Source organism: Bombina bombina, chromosome 8 (genome assembly GCF_027579735.1).
Source record: "Bombina bombina isolate aBomBom1 chromosome 8, aBomBom1.pri, whole genome shotgun sequence".
Lineage (NCBI taxonomy): Eukaryota > Metazoa > Chordata > Amphibia > Anura > Bombinatoridae > Bombina > Bombina bombina.
In genome coordinates this window covers 158,487,164-158,508,512 of record NC_069506.1, presented here as the reverse complement: position 1 = coordinate 158,508,512, position 21,349 = coordinate 158,487,164, and the positions used below count along the sequence as shown (strand labels likewise).

The window sequence follows — 21,349 nt, the reverse complement described above, 5'->3', positions numbered from 1 at the left end:
GCAAACAATGGGGCTGCGTTAGGAGCTGAACGCGGCTTTTTTGCAGGTGTTAGTTTTTTTTCAGCTCAAACAGCCCCATTGTTTTCTATGGGGGAATCGTGCATGAGCACGTTTTTTAAGCTGGCCGCGTCCGTAAGCGACTCTGGTATCGAGAGTTGAAGTTGCGTTAAATATGCTCTACGCTCCCTTTTTGGAGCCTAACGCAGCCATTCTGTGAACTCTCAATACCAGAGTTATTTAAAAGGTGCAGCCAGAAAAAAGCCAGCGTTAGCTACGCGGGTCGTTACCGACAAAACTCTAAATCTAGCCGTTAGTTAGCGCGCCACTTGTAATCTAGTCCATTGTATGTCATTCCATTTTATGTGTAAGTTATAACTTTAATGAACTGTTCTTATAAACACACATTTTTTTCGTATTTTTAGTCCGTTAAAACCAGGTGATGAAGACAGGAGGCTATCGGTAGAAGCCTGGGACTGGGACCGCACCTCACGAAATGATTTCATGGGCTCCATGTCATTTGGTGTCTCAGAAATAATGAAGAATGCTGTGGATGGCTGGTAATTGCATTTGACTCCCATTATGTTTGATTTCTACATTTTTACTGGATGATATATTCGTTGTAGATGACATTTATCTTAATGTCTGCCGTTTATATTGTCAACTTGCTGTCGTAAGGTAACATACTGTAACCCTTGTCCCATTGCACAGATGAAAATGTAGAGACAAAACAGTATGGAATTGTATGGAATCATCCATCACAACATGATTATATTCATAATGAGAGAACCTACCTTACTTTCCTTTCTCTTTTTTTCTTTATCTTTCTATCTCTGTTTTTTTATATTTGTTCTCTTGGTGTTTCCTATTTTGTTTTGTTTTTTGTTTTTCATCATCTAATGATGTGTTTCAATGTACTGCTTTGGGAAAAAAAATAAACTTTATGTTTACTACATTTTATTAACACACACATATATATATATTAATCTCTTTAACCCACATTTTTTCCTTTGATATATCATCCATCTTTCATGCTGTCACATCCAATGTTGTCTATTCTTTGTTCATCATGATCCCATATTTTGATTTTTTATTCTGGTGGTTTCTGCTGCTTCCTTCTGACATCATCCTTCATTGGCTCTTTATCCACGTTACCTTTCTCCTTCCTTTGGTCCTGGTTGTCTGTCTGCCCGTGTCTCTCTCAGGTACAAGTTATTGAACCAAGAAGAAGGCGAGTATTACAATGTGCCTGTATCTGATGACGCTGATGACTTTGGACTCCGGCAAAAGTTTGAGGTACAGGACTTGCCCAAGTAGATATCAGGGCATAAACTAAGATTCCAGTACCTTTGGATAAAACTGGACTTTGTACTATAAAAATGACCTCTAATGCACTTATACAGTTATATTTTCTATCCAGATTACTCAGTGTTATCTATTTTACTATCAGTAATTAACTGCTTGACTGCCAGATATGGTTGCAGTGTAGATTATACTAGTGTTTTACAGTTCCCCTGGTAGCCAGGGGATTAAATAGCTTCAGTATCTTAGAAACAATGATAATAATATAATGATTTACATGGCCTTACCACAGTAAATTCTGGTACAAATATTCAATTAGCAAAGCACAGAACTGTTAAAATATTGTATTATTTCTTTATTGTGTAGAGTTCCATAACCACTTAATTCCAAATCTTTATAGAAATGTTAGTTTAATGAGGCTGTCTCAGTTGCCTAATTAAAATATGCAAAGATGTGACAGATGGATAGGGACAATAAAATTACAAAAAGCAATATCCTTAAAAAAAGATGCACAGCATTTATTAAGCTTGTGAGCTTGTTATACTCCAGTCAAACAGATCTTCTTATTATAAGTAAAGCATGAAGACGAAGATAATACCAAAACACTTATTAGAAGTAGAATTTTAAAACACAGGTATGAGTTATTATGAATGGTGCATACATACAGTGTGTATATATATATATATATATATATATATATAATACAAAGGGCAGGGGGCACTCAGATTACTATATATAAAAACCATTAATCCGTGCCAAAATATATATGTACTACTTAGGAGATAGAGTTCATACGTATTTAATGAACTAAAGCAGGACTTGGGCCGCACTGGATATTTGTAACAACACTATTATTGCAACAGTGATACACTCATCTAGTTTGCCTTAACATATATAGTTTTATTAAAATACAAAGCCACAAACAAGAACAGATGATAGTTCCATACAGAGGTATATATAAACTGTCATAGTTCCCCCAAAGAAAAATCAGCATGCTAGCATGTGAATAAGCCGGCTATTCAACAGTCCTCCTGAGTATCCGGTCACTTAGTGTTAGCAACATGCTCAGTTCAAAGTGAACAATAATACCGTCCTTAACCCTCTTTAACTCCAGATGCTTTTCTGGTACCGGACTCTGTTTTGTCTAAGAGTGTCAGTAATGGACAGTAGATAAATGCCAAACTTCTTATTGCTTTGCATGATTAGGGGACCACTGGGTGCAAGACTTATTGCTGCACGGCTTACCTTCACTTTTCCAATAACACTACGGGTACCTTCTGAACACGGATCCCTTCCGTAGTACAATCAACTGTGATGTAAACCAGCCTGTGCAGCGCTTCACTTGACATGCCAGTAGTGTGTAGACCAACTCTCACGGAAATCACCAGAGCTGCTCCACCATGATAGCGTTACCACACTGTGTAAAGTAATCCAATCATTACACGTTTCTGGGCTGGACTTAGGGCTTCATCAGATGTATCGTGTTGCCAGCTCCACTGGTCTTTAAATACTTGTAAGGATACATGTATTAACCCCTAAACCGCCGCACTCCTGCCTCGCAAACACTATAATAAATTTGATTAACCCCTAATCTAAAGAACCAGTGAAGGGGAAGGAAACAATGTATCCTTACAAGTATTTAAAGACCAGTGGAGCTGGCAACACGATACATCTGATGAAGCCCTAAGTCCAGCCCGGAAAGGGGGAGCGGCAAAACGTGTAATGATTGGATTACTTTACAGCTCTGGTGGTTTCCGTGAGAGTCGGTCTACACACTACTGGCATGTCAAGTGAAGCGCTGCACAGGCTGGTTTACATCACAGTTGATTGTACTACGGAAGGGATCCGTGTTCGGAAGGTACCCGTAATGTTATTGGAAAAGTGAAGGTAAGCCGTGCAGCAATAAGTCTTGCACCCAGTGGTCCCCTAATCACGCAAAGCAATAAGAAGTTTGGCATTTATCTACTGTCCATTACTGACACTCTTAGACAAAACGGAGTCCGGTACCGGAAAAGCATCCAGAGTTAAAGAGGGTTAAGGACGGTATTATTGTTCACTTTTACCGGAGCGTGTTGCTAACACTAAGGGCCCGGATACTCAGGTGGACTGTTGAATAGCTGGCTTATTCACATGCTAGCATGCTGATTTTTCTTTGGGGGAACTGTGACAGTTTATATGTACCTCTGTACGGAACTATCATCTGTTCTTGTTTGTGGCTTTGTATTTTAATAAAACTATATATGTTAAGGCAAACTCGGTGAGTGTATCACTATAATAGTAATAGTGTTGTTACAAGTATCCAGTGCGGCCCTAGTCCTGCTTTGGTTTATTAAATACGTATGAACTCTATCTCCTAAGTAGTACATATATATATATAGATGCTTACAGAAAGAGAAGCATTCTACTAGCAACAAAAAACAGCTCAGTAGCTTGTTCTATGGCGAGTTACCCCCTAGGAGCAGCCTCTTTTAACCCAATTGTGCTTTTCACAGAGGAAAACTTTCCTGAAGTATGTCAGTCTGATCTCACCGAGAAAGGTCAGTCCAGCCCCAAAAAAACAAGCAATCATCCTCTGAACAAGGAACATGACAACCCCAGACAATCGTTTCAGCCTTCATTGGGCCTCGTCATCAGTGAGGTGTAGTCATGTTCCTCTAAGTACATGGGGCATGGAATCGACATCTGGTTTCCCTAACTCCCTTTATGTAGACTTCCCTAATATCATAATACAAATGCATACAGAAAAAAAAGTGTTCCACTAATAACTAACAACAGCTCAGTAGCTTGTTATATGGTCAGTTACCACCTATGAGCAGCCTCTTTTAGCCCATTGTACTTTTCACAGAGGAGAACTTTCCTGAAGTATAGTACTGTGCAAAAGTCTTAGGCCACCATTAGATCTGTTGCATTAGCAATGGTATAATGACTATATATAATTATTTATCAGTCTCATTATTAGAATACAACCAGAAAACACATGATATTTGTATGCAGTATTAAAAAACAGAAAAAAAAAATCAGAAAAAACAGCAATTATTTAGTGTGACCGCCCCTTTCACTTGAGCAATAGCAGGAACCTGGCTCTCGTAAATCTAAATGGAATGGAATGGAACCATAGTTAATGTCATTGCTAACACCTGTGTTTGTCCTACTATTTCATGTCAAAATGACTGCTGTGAAAAAGGTTTATTACAACAGGTTTGTAAAACATACTTGAACATTTCATACACATGTGTATGAGTTTAATTCATTGGAAACTTGCTAATAAGACCAATCCAATTTTCAATCACATAATTCCATTCAAATTGCCAAAGATAACAGAATCTGACAGACATTAAATCATACTTTTGCATCAGCAAGGCCACTGTCAAGGGGAAATCGGAAATCAAATTGGATACTTAAGATGTGGTATTCAAGCTGTTATAAAAAAAAATTGAAGTATCAGGAGAGGTCAATGACAAAAAAAGGACTGAAAGGCCAAGAAAACTTTCAAAAACTTATGAGAAGTTTCTTAGAGTTTCTTCTTTGAGAGACCGGAAGAAGCTCAACAAGGACCTGGCTCAGCATCTGGAAGCTTCTTTGGGATGCCAAGTTGACCCTTTTATAATCCGAAGAAGCTTTATCAGGAATAGTCTTTGTGGAAGGGTAGCAGCCAAGAAATCACTTTTTTGGAAGGAGAACAGGGTGAAAAGGCTAAGATGTGCTAAAGCTCACAAAGATTTGAAAGTAGATCAGTGCATACAAGTATTATGGAGTGACAAATCCAAGTTTGAAATTTTTGGGTCCAATCGTCGACAATATGTGAGAAGAGTTGCTTGCTGCCTTTAGTGAAACATGGTGGAGGGTCTGTCCTGGTTTGCGGCTGCATTTCTGCCAGCATTGTTGGTGATATTGTCCGAATTGATGGGATCATGAATGCTGAAAAGTACAGACAGGTTTTAATTTATCATGCTATTCCTTCTGGAAAGTGCCTGATAGGGAATGTTTTTATTTTTCAGCATTATAATGATCCCAAGCACACTGCTAATGCAGTGAAATCATATATGGAGAGAAAAACAGCTGATAAAACGCTGACATTCATGGACTGGCCTCCACAGAGTCCAGACCTGAATAGTATGGGACAGAGAAAGAAATAAAAGACTACCCAAATCTAAAGAAGAAATCTGGGAAGTGCTGAATGAAGCCTGGTGTAATATACCAGAGGATTACTTCAGAAAACTTCAGGACAGTATCCCCAAAAGCCATTTTATTCTGATTTTTTTTTTTAATATATATTTTGTGTACATATTTTCCTGTATTTTTGTTTTGTATCTTAATAAAGAGACTTTTCTAAAACAACAAATAATGGTGGCCTAAAACTTTTCCTCAGAACTGTATATCAGTCTAATCCCGCCGAGTAAGGTCAGTCCAGCCCTGAAATACCTTCCCTTGTCAGTGAGGTGTATATTCCTCTAGGAGCTTTGGGAAATGAGTTTGCATCTGATTTCCCCATCACCCAGGGTCATAATACAAATGCATACAGAAAGAGAAGCGCTCTACTAGGAACAAACAATAGCTCAGTAGCTTTTTCTATGGTGAGTTAACACCTAGGAACAGCACTTTTCACAGAGGAGAACTTTCTTGAGGTATATCAGTCTGATCCCAAAGAGTAAGGTCAGTCCAGCCCCAAAATATCAGGCAATCTTCCTTTGAACAAGGAACATGACAACCCCAGACGATCGTTTCGGCCTACAATGAGGTGTAGTAAATTTATACATATTAAACATGGGCAAAATTTTAAGATTTCCAATTTGTTTCATTTTGGCACTGGATATATCAGTGTAAAAGTCCAATACATAAATGGATGAAAAAATTCAGAGACTTGGTAACTAGAGTTTTCAAGTAGTATAGAACAAGAGAAAATACACAAAATGTTGAGATGTGTGGAATATAAAAAGTTTATTGATGGAAATCATTAAAAAGATTTTTGTTAGAGTATTTTATTTTTAAACAAAGTCCCTTTTTCATTATGTATTTAAGTCAGTTTCACACCCATACACAATGCATTGCTGCTCCAGAGAAGGACAAAGTAGGTGAGCCAATTAGGAGTCCCACACTTATGTATCCACCAATCACCATCTGCAGGGTAAGAGTAAGAATTGTGTTTACACAAATGGCATTGCCATAATAATTATAATAATTTATTTAAGCTGATTTAATTTTTTTTATGCTGGTATTGTAGTAATATTGTAGGGATACAACATTTTTATAGTTTAATGAAGCAACCGTTCTGTAAATTCACAGCTCTATTATATGTTTTGGTTTGCATTATCTAGTGCAAAACCTAAAGCCTTTTAATTCTCACGTACAGCATAGATGTGCTTGGGTGCACAGCTTTAAACTATGTTTAACCCTCTCACCATATTTAAATTGTGAAAAACGAGATATAATTTACAAATTAAATGTGCTGACAATTGCATTTTACATTCTTATTTCCTTTTTAAAAAAATAAAGAAGCCATTACATATATTGAAGGTAATTGTAAACTCAAGTATGTATTTAATAAACTGTATATAATCCAAATTTGGTGACATTTAAAAACTATTTGAAAAGAAGCAAATCGTAATAAGATGGATTTCTGAGGTTCTTTGAATGTAAAACCATTTTAGTCACATAAGTGTTTCCTCAATATAGAGACAGCATCTTCATATTGTGATGACCCACGTAAACCTTTTGGTTTAGACATTTTTGAATGTAGGTAGCATTAAAATTCCTTTTTTCCTCTGCGCTCTAAATAAATGACAAAAAAGTAAAAGTTAAACAAGACTCACCCTGCATTACATATTGAACAGCAACCACAATTATATATTTATATGCATGTAGAGATTTTAAACAAGTGCCATTCCCTACTCACAAAAACTAACAGAAAAAAAGTCATAACATGAGAGTATGAGAGATTAAGTGCAAACATTTAAATAGGGCCTGGATTATATGTGTGTCTCTGTTGATAGCAACACATTTGCTAAATAGTGTCAAACCAATCACTTTTAATAGGGATTTGCATGAGATCAAACTGTTGTCTGCAATTCATTTACAACAAAATCACAGAACTCTAAAATATTAGCAACTTCGATTACTTTCTATGGAATACCTGGCTTGTTTATAATCATCCTCATATCCTTAGCAATACATTTTAGGGCTAAATTATTATGGACTGTTTGTACAAAACAATTTGTTTCTATAAAAATTGTAGCATAGGCCAGGTATAGAGAAGAAGCAGTCATTGTTTGTTACACATCTGTTAATGTCATTTATCTTCTTGGCGATTCTTTACTTTTGCCCCCCCACCCTAGATATACTTTATATTTCCTGTGGTATGCAGAAGAGAATATTTGCTTCTGATTGTCACTAAGTAATACATTTAAACATTAGTAAAAAGTAATACATTTCTTGTGACTTGAAGCAGTAAGAATATGTCCTGTATATCTTTCCAAAATGCCATCATTACACTATCAGCAGATTCATCATACCCTTTATAGTTTAATAGTGATATTTTGGTAGCAAGCAAAAATCATGCTAGTTTGCTTTAGAGTTAAAATTACAGCACAATTCAGCTCTGCAAGTCATTGATACTTCAAGCCCTAGTATAATTGTTAAAGGGACACTAAACCCAATTTTTTTTTCTTTCATTATTCGGATAGATCATGCAATTTTAAACAACTTTCTAATTTACTCCTATTATCATTTTTTCTTCGTTCTCTTGGTATCTTTATTTGAAAAGCAGGAATCTAATCTTAAGAGCCCATTTTAGGTTCAGCACCTGGATAGCGCTTGCTGTTTGGTGGCTAAATGTAGCCACCAATAAGCAAGCTCAATTCAGGATGCTGAACCAAAAATGGGCCGGCTCTTAAGATCAGATTCCTGCTTTTTTAAATAAAGATAGCAAGGCAACAAAGAGAAATTGATAATAGGAGTAAATTAGAAAGTTGCTTGAAATTGCATGCTCTATCTGAATTGTAAAAGAAAAACATTGGGCTTAGTATTGCTTTAAGCCTGTGAGCAAGACTGACACCTGCCTGTCAAGTGAAGCACACTTTTCATGCTAAACTGGTAGCCAGAAGGCTACTATGTTCCCAGATTAGCTGTCTTCAGTTGTTCACATTTGCTCTAATTGGACTAGGTGTCCCACCTGACTTAAATATGTTAAATCAGACAATGCCTCTTACTCTGTCAAGCTCTTGTGTATAATGCATTTATTATATGAATCTAGCATCACTTATCTGCTGTATTAGTTACATTCTAGCATGGACCACATTGTTTTCATGTTCTTGTTAGGAGGAAATTGAATTATTTAAATGAAAAATATTACATTTTAATAAGAAAAATGTGTTAGGTATATTATAATATGACATGAAAATCAAGGCCCAAAACAGACAACTGAAAAACATCCAATAAATTCAACCAAATAGTAGAGATTCATGCAGAGGAAACCCTTTGAAAACTCTTCTAATTTTGTTAAAATAAAATGGAGTGCTATTTTTTATCTTGCCATGATTAAATTATTTAAAGGAATGGAAAGGTCAGCATTAAAATGTACATGGGTGCATTTCAGTTTTCAAATAGCAGCATGTTTGCAATATATTCCATTAGCAAAAAATGCTTCTAGTAAAAGCTATTACTATTTTTAGCAGCATATGCACATATGCTGTTAGGGGCCTTTCAGCAGTATTCAAACACCAAACCTCAAGTAGTCAGCAGTGGCTTGTATGCTACAAATTAAGTTTTCACAGGTATAACACCACAAGCTCTCTATATTTTACTAGAAGCAGTTTTGCAAATGGAAGTATAATTAAAAAATATTTCTATTTAAAACTGAAATGCACCCATCGACATTTCAATTTTGAACTTTTATCCCTTTAACTCATTTTTTTAGTGGCGAATATCATACATATTTTAAATTTATTTAAATTTTTTTTGAGATCACTCTCCTATATTTCTATTCAGTCACCTTTACATTTAAGAATTATTATTTTCTTTAACCAAACTTTTCTCCTTTCCTGTGTCTCTATTTCTCAACATTTATCTGCCCTTATTTTTTCCCACACTTTTGATTTTCCTCTTTATTTCAGGCGTGCAATTTCCCTCTTGAACTTTATGAGGTAATTTTAATGTTATCTGTTGTGAATACAATCACAAAGTCCTACATGTGAGTCTTGTTTAACTGTCATCACAGTGTTAATTTCCATTGATGTATGTTAACCTGTAAGACTGACCCAATCAGATATTCTTGTTAGAATGTTTTCAAAATCAGTAGAGATAACATATGTGCACTTATTCAGCTGACATTTTGTTATTTTCAAGAATATGGAGTAGATCAGACTGTATTATATAAATATATTTTGGGAAACAACATCAGGAAAATACAAGAGATGGCATATTTAAAAAATGGACTTGCTGGAATATGATGCTGCACTTGGCTTTTGATATAAAATAACAAAAATGCAATATCTTATGAACAAGTAGAATGTTTTTGCACATTTAGCGTGTATTTCAGTACTACATTTCTGTATTTCACTGACCTTTCAGAACTTTAATAAGCAGCTTGGAGTTCTGCTAAATGGAGCTGAAAAAATTCAAAGTTTGTATTTTTATTTACCCCTCTGACTGGTACAGATCTGAGTCTTTTATTATGTTCAATTTCATCCGTCATTCAGTCAGTCATTGTAATACTAAACACTAATTTGTAACACAAATATATAGTATTGTGTTATAGTCTTCTCTGTTAGTTATTGACATCTACAATGTGAGCAAACTCAAGATTAAGTATAAAAATTTAAATCGAAAAAAAATGTGGTTTACTTGAGCAGGGATAGGCAAGGTGTCCGTACACGGACACTGGTGTCCGTGACTAGCCCTTGCAGTGTCCTCCACAATCTTAGTATATATTTTCTTTCTGATTAAATAATAGGAATACAAAATAATATGTGGTGTGAATAAAGTTAGTGGCTTGTCAAGAGACTGCTAGCGATATTAGGTAATAAGTTATGGAATAAATAAAGCTGAAGTACTGGATGTGTATCTGCATCTGTATAATAACACCCAGCTCTATACAAAGACAAAGTAGTGACACTGGCACATGTGTATAGCCAGACAAAGGCTGGTTATAGGGTCAGTGGTATTTGCATCAGTATAATAACACCCAATGCTATATAATGACACAGTAGTGACACTGCCACATGGGTATAGCCAGAAGAGGGCTGGTTATAGAATCAGTGGTAACTGCATCTGTATAATAACACCCAGCACTATATAATGACACAGTAGTGATACTGGCACATGGGTATAGCCAGAGGAGGGCTGGTTATAGGATCAGTGGTATCTGCATCAGTATAATAACACCAAGCACTATATAATGACACAGTAGTTGCACTGGCTCATGGGTATAGCCAGTGGAGGGCTGGTTATAGGATCAGTGGTATCTGCATCAGTATAATAACACCCAGCGCTATATAATGACACAGTAGTGACACTGGCTCATGGGTATAGCCAGTGGAGGGCTGGTTATAGGATAAGTGGTATCTGCATCAGTATAATAACACCCAGCGCTATATAATGACACAGTAGTGACACTGGCTCATGGGTATAGCCAGAGGAGGGCTGGTTATAGGATCAGTGGTATCTGCATCAGTATAATAACACCAAGCACTATAAAATAATGATTTTAATTTTAAATGTACCTTGATGTCCTTCACTAAGGTCTGTACTTTGTAAAATGTTTGCCACAGCCTTTGTCTCTGCCTATCCCTGTACTTGAGTAACATTTTATCTGCTTAAATACATACAAGTATCACCATATTAACCTTACTAAAATACAGTTTTTCATTTTGACTATTTTATAACGTGTTAATAAATATAGGAAAATAATTTCATCCCTTTCATGTCAACGGTAATAAAAAAGTCAATGGTCACGTATAGGTCCTAAATTTTATTATGACTTATACAGTCACTCATCTTCTAACATCTCTTTACTAAGAATATTAACATATACTCATTGTGTATGTGTGTCCCATAAAACATTAGGAGGAGCCTATATTTTAATATTTTTAAAAAATGCTCTCAGTATAAAATGGGAGACCTAGAAATGTCCCAGTTATTAGATGTAAGTGGGAGGTTTAAGTGGATTTTATGCACACATCTTGAACACAAGGGAATATACATGGAATATAATTAACTTATATAACTTGTTTGTGAACACTTTGAGCAAAACCTAAAATGGGAAAAAATGTAGATCTGAAGAAAAAATGGGGTTTATTTAGCAGCGCTAAAAAAAGCTAGGAAATGATGATACCAATCTAATTTATGTTTTATACAATCTTGTGTATTTAAAAATTCTTATAACACATAAAAACAACAGCAAATGCTATTCCTAATTAATAAAGGGACGTCTCCCTTATACAACACTTATAAAAACAGACTAGAACCATATATTGATAAACCCTAGAATTCCAGGTATAAAGGAATTAATTATATAGATAACATATGGCAAGCAACAAATTTCTAAGATAAATGGTGAATTGAATATTTAAAAGGCACAAATGTATCAATCCTAATATATTAAAAGCAAATAGATTCAGCGCTAATGTTCAAATTGATTCAACTGTAATTAGAAGGTGAGCGTAACGGCTTAGGTTCAACTGTTCTTCAGTAACAAATACCGTTATAAAGTTACATAGTTACTTTCCTTGGACATATAATTGGCTCAGGTGTGCTGGATAGTTAAAAAGGCAAAAAACAGCCGTTGTTCTGATTTAGGTGCCAAAACAATCGTGGTTAATGGAAATGGTTAATTTAACATATGATTACCTTGATGTCTTTAAAGTTCAGTTTGCGTGTTTTAAAAAACGTAGTGCAAATTAGTGTAGAGGTACCTTAATCTGTCCTGGTTGCAACCGCTGATATTCTTCACTGTGAGGGATTCACAGACTGTTTGTTCCTGGTGCTTCTGATAAGTCACCTGACCTTCTCTTTGATTCAGAGGTCAGGGGTGATGATCCGTTCTGGTGATGTAGTTATCCTTTTTTTGTTTTCCTTTCTTCTTATAGCCCAAATATTGTTTTCATCTGGGTTCCCTCAGACTTCTTAAGGTTTGAAGAAATCTTTGGTCAGTGTTTAGCAGTAACACCGTATTCCCTGAAGTTACCAACTTCAGGGAATACGGTGTTACTGCTAAACACTGACCAAAGATTTCCGAAAAGTGTGAAAATAAACCTAAGTATGTATTTTTATTTGTGAGGGCAAGAAATGAAACGTTGTTTGAAACTAAAGTTTATTTTTTCCAATTGTCTAAATGAATTTATTTGAATTATTTTGGAGAAGAAGTAAGTGTAGTTTGCTGTGATCTTATTTTCAAACATTATGGACTATAATTACAAGTTCTTAAAAAGTCTACACTTCAGAGATTCATAAAAAATAAATAGTAGCCCAAAGGTTGCATAAGGCCCTTTAGAGGTTTCACTTATAGCTAAGGTTGCCAGCGTTTCTGAAAAAAATACTGATCAGGGCCATTAGCCCTGATCAGGGGCTAATGTCAGGAACTATATGATCATTTCTTTATAACATGTCACGAACTATGATCATTTGTTTATAATTAGATTCCAATGCACTTAAAATAAATTTGACCATGATAGCATATTTATTTCTATATTTAATCTTAATGTTCAACTTTGACCTGAACCTTAAAGAGACAGTCAACACCATAATTTTTGTTGTTTAAAAAGATAGATAATCCCTTTATTACCAATTCCCCAGTTTTGAAGAACCAATACACCTTTTACCTCTGTTATTATCTAAACCTCTGCAAACTGCCCCCTTATTTCAGTTCTTTTGATAGACTTGCATTTTAGCCAATCAATGCTGACTCCTAGGTAACTCCACGTGTGTGAGAACAATGTTATCTATATGACACACATGAACTAACACCCTCTAGTGGTGAAAAACGGTCAAAATGCATTCAGATTAGAGGCGGCCTTTAAGGTCTTAGAAATTAGCAAATGAGCCTTCTTAGGTTTAGCTTTCAACTAAGAATACCCAGAGAACAAAGCAAAATTGGTGAGAAAAGTAAATTGGAAAGTTGTTTAAAATTACATTCCCTATTTCAATCATGAAAGGTTTTTTTGGACTTGACTGTCCCTTTAATATAATGGTAGTAGCACACACACCTTCTTACCTCCTTTACGTATTTCAATTATTTTATTCCACATCAAAGATACAATAGAAAATGTTTAGAGACAATGCTTTTAGAAAAAAGCATGAGATTAGATTTCACAAATTATAGCCAGTGAATCTCAATATGTATAGATATTGTATGAATATTTCTATCTCCATTTATTTGTTCATTAGTTTATTATTTTGATGTATTAAGTTCTTCACACTAGGTGGCACTATTGTATAGACAGCTTGAAGAATATTGACATAGAAATAGTTAATAGATTGTTGGGTGGGAATTTCGTATATATTTAAAGGGTGAGTGATTCATTTGTTGTACGTACATGAATCCCTGAATATTCTAAAGTGAATGGTGCTGCCTTTATATTAACATATCAATTAATGCTCAGTTTTTGAACCCAGAATATATAGACCATATATGTTTACCTAAAATAATAACTGTTCATTATCCACCCACACTTCCTTTCTACATTAATCCTCCCCTTTACCAAACTCACAGATTAATTAAATTATTTACTACGGTAAAGTGGGAAATACAGATTATGGAGACATGTTTTTGAAATGTTTTAGTGAATACTAAAATATCAGATTAGAAGCTGACATTAGCTCATATTTCCTTAACTTATAGAATCATGAACATGGGGTGTCCGGTGGAACAATAATATACAGTAAATAATAATACACTAAAGGTGCTTGCTATCTCTAAAAATACCAATATAGAAGGACAAGGAGTTTCACAAATATGGGACCAGGGACAGATCTACTATTGGTGCAGCAGGTGCAGTGGCACAAGGACCCGCCCAGGTGCTGGAGGGGGCCCATAGCAACCAGTTTATACACAGGTGTGTGCAGAATGTATAGAATCCTAATTCAGAGACTTTTATTTGAACAGATTGCAGGTTTATCTATGTATTTATCTTCAAAATCATTATACAGAGCAGCATGTATATTATTACTATTACTTAATTATATAACATAAATCAGGAACCAAATGATCATTTGTTTATAATTAGATTCCTTTGGGGGCCCAAGAAAACTTTTTCACCAGGGCCCTCTGTTAAATAGGTCCACTACTGTAGGAACCCTACAGAATATTTAATGATAATCTAATAAAACAAAGAATCGATTTCATGAAGATAAATATACAAAGAAAATCAAATATGATTCTAACAACACGTGTGAATGTGATACTGGCTGATACAACTTCTAGAAAGATTGCTTTTATTGTGATTCCAAATCTAAAGTGATTCTAACAAGCTTGGCAGAAAAAGCTGCAGTTGGTTTCTGTGAGTTCAGTTTTCTTAATAAATATAGTTCAGTTCTAGCTGAAATTTTGCTTTGCTATTTGCAGTCGTGACACAAGCAAAATCTTCCTTTTTTTCACATCTTGTCCTTAAGGCACATTCTGTTCTTTCATTTTTTTCTACAGTTCACGCTTGCTGCCATCTAGTGTTGTTTATTTAGTATTACCTCTTTCTCTTCTATCAGCTTAGTTATGAAATATTTCAAATGCATTACAGGAATATGAAACCCAAGCATTTTCTTTCATGATTTATATAGAAAATGCCATTTTAAACAACTTTCTAATTTAATTCTATTTTCAATTCTTCATTCTCTTGGTATCTTTTGTTGAAAAGCAGGGATGTATGCTTAGGAGCCGGTCCATTTCTGGAGCACTATGTGGCACCTACTTTGCAAGAATTGTATCCATTTGCAAGAGCACTAGAAGGCAGCAATATTTCCTGTCATTTAGTGCTCCAGAAATGGTAATATAAGAAGTAAATTGTAAACCTTTTGAAAATGGTGTGATCTGTCAGAATTACAAAATAATTTTTGGGTTTCATATCCCTTTATGGAGCCTATATACATATATATATATATACTGTTTATATACCTACACTATACAGCTATTTATAGCTATGTAAAATTAACATTTTTGTTTTGTTCTATAAACTACTGACAAGATTTCTCCCAAATTCAAAATAATTTTTTTGTCATTTAGAGCATTTATTTGAAGAAAATGACAACTGTTAAAAATAAAAAATGATGCAGTATTTTCAGACCTTATATTAATTTTTAATCAAAACAATACTAATGTTCCGAAATCAATATTTGGTGGAATAACCCTGATTTTCTATCACAGCTCTCATGATTCTTGGCATGTTCTCCACCAGTCTTTCACATTGATGTTAGGTGATTTTATGGTATTCCTGGTACAAAAATTCAAGCAGCTTTGCTTTGTTTGATGACTTGTGACCATCTATCTTCCCCTTGATCCCATTCCAGAGGGTTTTCAATAGGGTTTAGGTCTGGAGATGGAGAGTCTTTATATGGTGGTCTTCCATCCACACCATGATTCACCTAGCTGTGTGGCATAGAGTGCTGTCCTGCTGGAAAAAAACATTCCTCAGAGTTGGGTGATTGTCAGAGCAAAAGGAAGAAAGTTTTCCTTCAGGATAACCTTTTACGTGGCTTGATTCATGCACCCTTCACAAAGTTAGGGACTTAGGGACCCATAGGGACCCATTTATCAAGTTGTAAGCAGACAATATTCTAGCCATTCTCCCACATTTAGGGGTTGCGTGACAGGATCCACTGCCAGCATTTAACATTGGACATACAAGTGCTTGTGCAGCCCCGCCCCCTTGAGTAAGGCTTGCCAATCATGAGGTTGCAGAGAGGTTAGGAAGCAGCTGTTTTAAGAATGCTGCTTCTTTACTTCAATAATTTTCATGGGCTCCAAAGCTGCATCTACAGATTAATAAAAGCATTCTATAGTCTAATGGTGAAGCTAACAAATAACCTGTTCTTGAAAAAAAAAAAGTAAAGTTAATCTGTTAATCTTATCTGTGAGGTCGGTGTGTGTGTCTGGATGATTTGAGTGCATGTCTGGTGGTCTATAGTTGGAGCTAAGGGAAATTCTGGAAATTTGGACATGTGGCTGTTTTATAGGGACAGTGGGAAACAGCTATGAGTTAGGGACTGACCCTCTCAAACAGGGACAATTGGGAGGTAATGTATGTATTAAGGGACATTTAGGTTCAAATGAAAGTTTCATAATACAGATAGAGCATATATGTTTTTAAAATGTTCCAATTTACTTTTATCATCAAATTTACTCCTTTATTTCTATATTTTCTTAAAATGAGCTCCTTTCATCCTTTGGAAAGTTTAACGCCTAGATTTAGAGTTCTGCATTAGCCGTCAAAACTAGTGTTAAGGGGTCCTACGCTGCTTTTTACCGCCCGCTGGTATTTAGAGTCAGTCAGGAACGGGTCTAACGCTCACTTTCCAGCTGCGACTTTTCCATACCGCAGATCCCCTTACGCCAATTGTGTATCCTATCTTTTCAATAGGATCTTCCTAATGCCGGTATTTAGAGTCTTGGCTGAAGTGAGTGGTAGACCCTCTACCGACAAGACTCCAGCCGCAGAAAAAAGTCAGGAGTTAAGAGCTTTCTGGGCAAACGTCGGTTCATAAAGCTCTTAACTACTGTGCTCTAAAGTACACTAACACACATAAACTACCTATGTACCCCTAAACCGAGGTCCCCCACATCGCCGCCACTCTAATAATTTTTTTTAACCCCTAATCTGCCGACCGCACACCACCGCCACCTACATTATCCCTATGAACCCCTAATCTGCTGCCCCTAACATCGCCGACACCTACATAATATTTATTAACCCCTAATCTGCCCCCCCAATGTCGCCGCTACCTTACCAACACTTATTAACCCCTATTTTGCTGACCAGACCTCGCCGCCACTATAATAAATGTATTAACCCCTAAACCGCCTCAATCCCGCCTCGCAAACCCTATAATAAATAGTATTAACCCCTAATCTGCCCTCCCTAACATCTGCGACACCTAACTTCAAGTATTAACCCCTAATCTGCCGACCGGACCTCGCCGCTACTCTAATAAATGTATTAACCCCTAAAGCTAAGTCTAACCCTAACCCTAGCACCCCCCTAAGTTAAATATAATTTTATTCTAACAAAATAAATTAAATCTTATTAAAAAAATTAATCCTATTTCAAGCTAAACACTTACCTGTAAAAAAAACCCTAATATAGCTACAATATAAATAATAATTACATTGTAGCTATTTTAGGATTTATATTTATTTTACAGGCAACTTTGTATTTATTTTAACTAGGTACAATAGCTATTAAATAGTTATTTACTATTTAATAGCTACCTAGTTAAAATAATTACAAAATTACCTGTAAAATAAATCCTAACATAAAGGATTACTTTCTGTTATAATTTTTAAGCTAAACAACTAACATATTAAGGTTAATAAACATTAATTAAAACCTACTGACCTATATTTTCTCCAAAACGAAGTGTTATAACGTTCTAAAAGTTATATGTTTCATTCGCCGATGATGTAACGTTATCCTGCCCACTATTTTCAGCACTGCATGTTCAAAATACTTAAAACAATAACTTTGTGTTTAAAGCGCCATTTTGAAACCTAGGTATTGTAAACGGATTGGTACAGAGCAAAGGATACCCACGGAGTGGGTTTGGAAAACAATTAAATTTGCAGACAAGATTTCTGATATACGGTAGAGATATGTTAATGAAATGCTATTGATAAAAAGCGTATTTGGGGTAGTTAGTTAGTAACAGGCATAGAAAATATTTACTTACAGTGGCCCTTTAAGTTACAATTAAACCTAACACTACACTATCAATAAATTAATTAACTAAACTACCTACAATTACCTACAATTAAATCAACTAAACTAAATTACAAAAAAAAAACCCACTAAATTACAAAAAAAAAAAAGATTACAAGAATTTTAAACTAATTACACCTACTCTAAGCCCACTAAAAAAATAACAAAGCCCCCCAAAATAAAAAAATTCCCTACCCTATTCTAAAATAAAAAGTTAACAGCTCTATTACCTTACCAGCCCTTAAAAGGGCTTTTTGCGGGGCATGCCCCAAAGAAATCAGCTCTTTTGCGTGTAAAAAAACATACAAAACCCCCACAACCCACCACCCACATACCCCTAATCTAACCCACCCAAACCCCCCTTAAGAAACCTAACACTAAGCCCCTGAAGATCTTCCTACCTTGTCTTCACCCAGCCGGGTACCATCCGATCCGTCCAGAAGAGGGTCCGAAGTCTTCATCCTATCCGGCCAGAAGAGGTCCTCCAGAGGGTCCGAAGTTTTCATCCAGGTGGCATCTTCTATCTTCTTCCATCCGGAGCGGGTCCATCTTGAAGCAGCCCGCGCGGATCCATCCTCTTCTTCCGCCGTCCTAACACCAAATGAAGGTTCCTTTAAATGATGTCATCCAAGATGGCGTCCCTCGAATTCCGATTGGCTGATAGGATTCTATCAGCCAATCGGAATTAAGGTAGGAAAAATCTGATTGGCTGATTGAATCAGCCAATCAGATTCAAGTTCAATCGGATTGGCTGATCCAATCAGCCAATCAGATTGAGCTCGCATTCTATTGGCGACGTTGGGGGGGGGGCAGATTAGGGGTTAATAAATATAATATAGGGGTCGGCGATGTTGTGGGCAGCAGATTATAGGTACATAGGTATAATGTAGGTTGCGGCGGTGTCCGGAGCGGCAGATTAGGGGTTAATAATAAAATGCAGGGGTCAGCGATAGCGGGGGCGGCAGATTAGGGGTTAATAAGTGTAAGGTTAGGGGTGTACATGTTAGAGTGTTAGGTGCAGACTTAGAAACAGTTTCCCCATAGGAAACAATGGGGCTGCGTTAGGATTTGAACGCTGCTTTTTTGCAGGTGTTAGGTTTTTTTTCAGCCCAAACTGCCCCATTGTTTCCTATGGGGGAATTGTGCACAAGCACGTTTTTCCAGCTAGCCACTACCGTAAGCAACGCTGGTATTGAGAGTTGAAGTGGCGGTAAATATGCCTGTACGCTCCCTTTTTGGAGCCTAACGCAGCCCTTCAGAGAACTCTCAATACCAGCGTTATTTAAAAGTTGCGGGGGAAAAAAACATGCGTAGCTAACACACCCCTTTGGCCGCAAAACTCTAAATCTAGCCGTAAGTTTGACATTCATGCTACTTTAAAGGGACATCAAACATATATGTTAAATCACTTGAAAGTGATGCAGCATAACATTAAAATGCTAGCATGAAAATATCACCTGAAGGGAAGATATTTTACCTCTCAATTTCTTCAACTCACCAGAGTAAGTGATCTGTGAACATTTAGGGGGGTAGTTATCAAGCCGTCAACCTCAAATACGCTGGAATTCCGCAGCGTATTTGTGGCGAGGCTGATTCGCCTTAGTTATCAAAGGCTCGAGACTGGCAAAAGTAGAATTTTGTGACGTAAACTTCGATCCGCCGGACTCAGTCCGACACAGATTGATTCTTACGTCACTCCAGATGTTCCGCACACAAGTGCGGCACAATCTCACTACTTTTGCTAGTTATCAAATGACTAGCAGGTACGCTCTGCACTTTTACGGCCCAGCGTACCTGGTTTTCAATCCGCCACCCCTGGAGGCGGCGGATCCCATAGGAATCAATGGGAGTCTGACCATAACGAAAGTACAAGTTCGCTGCTGCCAGATATCCCATTGATTCCTATGGGAGCTGTCTGCACCTAACACCCTAACATGTACCCCGAGACTAAACACCACTAATCTGCCCCCCTACACCGCCGCAACTAAATAAAGTTATTGCCCCCTAAACCGCCGCTCCCGGAGCCCACCGCAAGCTACTCTATACATATTAACCCCTAAACCGCCGCTCCCGGAGCTCACCGCAACTATAATATATGTATTAACCCCTAAACCGCCGCTCCCTGACCCTGCCGCAACCTATATTAAACTTATTAACCCCTAATCTGCCCCCCCTACACCGTCGCCACCTATAATAAATTTATTAACCCCTATCCTGCCCCCCACTACGCCGCCGCCGCCACTGTAATAAAATTATTAACCCCTAAACCTAAGTCTAACACTAACCCTAACGCCCCCTAACTTAAATATTAATTAAATAAATCTAAATAATATATCTATTATTAACTAAATTAATCCTATTTAAAACTAAATACTTACCTTTAAAATAAACCCTAATATAGCTACAATATAAATAATAATTATATTGTAACTATCTTAGGATTTATTTTTATTTCATAGGTAAATTTCAATTTATTTTAACTAGGTACAATAGCTATTAAATAGTTATTAACTATTTAATAGCTTACCTAGCTAAAATAAACTGAAATTTACCTGTAAAATAAATCCTAACCTAAGTTACAATTACACCTAACACTACACTATACTTTAATAAATCATTCCTATTTAAAACTAAATACTTACCTGTAAAATAAACCCTAATATAGCTACAATATAAATAATAATTATATTGTAGCTATCTTAGGATTTATATTTATTTTACAGGTAACTTTGTATTTATTTTAGCTAGTTAGAATAGTTAACGATTTAATAACTACCTAGCAAAAAGAAATACAAAATTACCTGTAAAATAAATCCTAACCTAAGTTACAATTAAACCTAATACTACACTATCATTAAATTAATTAAATAAAGTACCTACAAATAACTACAATTAAATACAATTACATAAACTAACTAAAGTACAAAAAATAAAAAAAGCTAAGTTACAAAAAATTAAAAAATAAGTTACAAACATTTTACAAATATTACAACAATTTTAAGCTACTTACACCTAATCTAAGCCCCCTAATAAAATAACAAACCCCCCCAAAATAAAAAAATGCCCTACCCTATTCTAAATTAAATAAAGTTCAAAGCTCTTTTACCTTACCAGCCCTTAAAAGGGCCATTTGTGGGGGCATGCCCCAAAAAGTT

General features: G+C 36.0%; 1 protein-coding gene across 1 annotated transcript in view; it reads left to right on the top strand.

The window, feature by feature from the left end:
* PRKCG (protein kinase C gamma) overlaps positions 1-21,349 on the top strand; it is a 711,210-nt gene that overhangs the window by 489,558 nt on the left and 200,303 nt on the right. Inside the window, exons 7-9 of the mRNA XM_053690662.1 lie at positions 423-557; positions 1,203-1,293; positions 9,408-9,437. Of these exons, the coding sequence (XP_053546637.1) occupies positions 423-557; positions 1,203-1,293; positions 9,408-9,437 (256 nt within the window). The remainder of the gene's footprint in view (positions 1-422; positions 558-1,202; positions 1,294-9,407; positions 9,438-21,349) is intronic.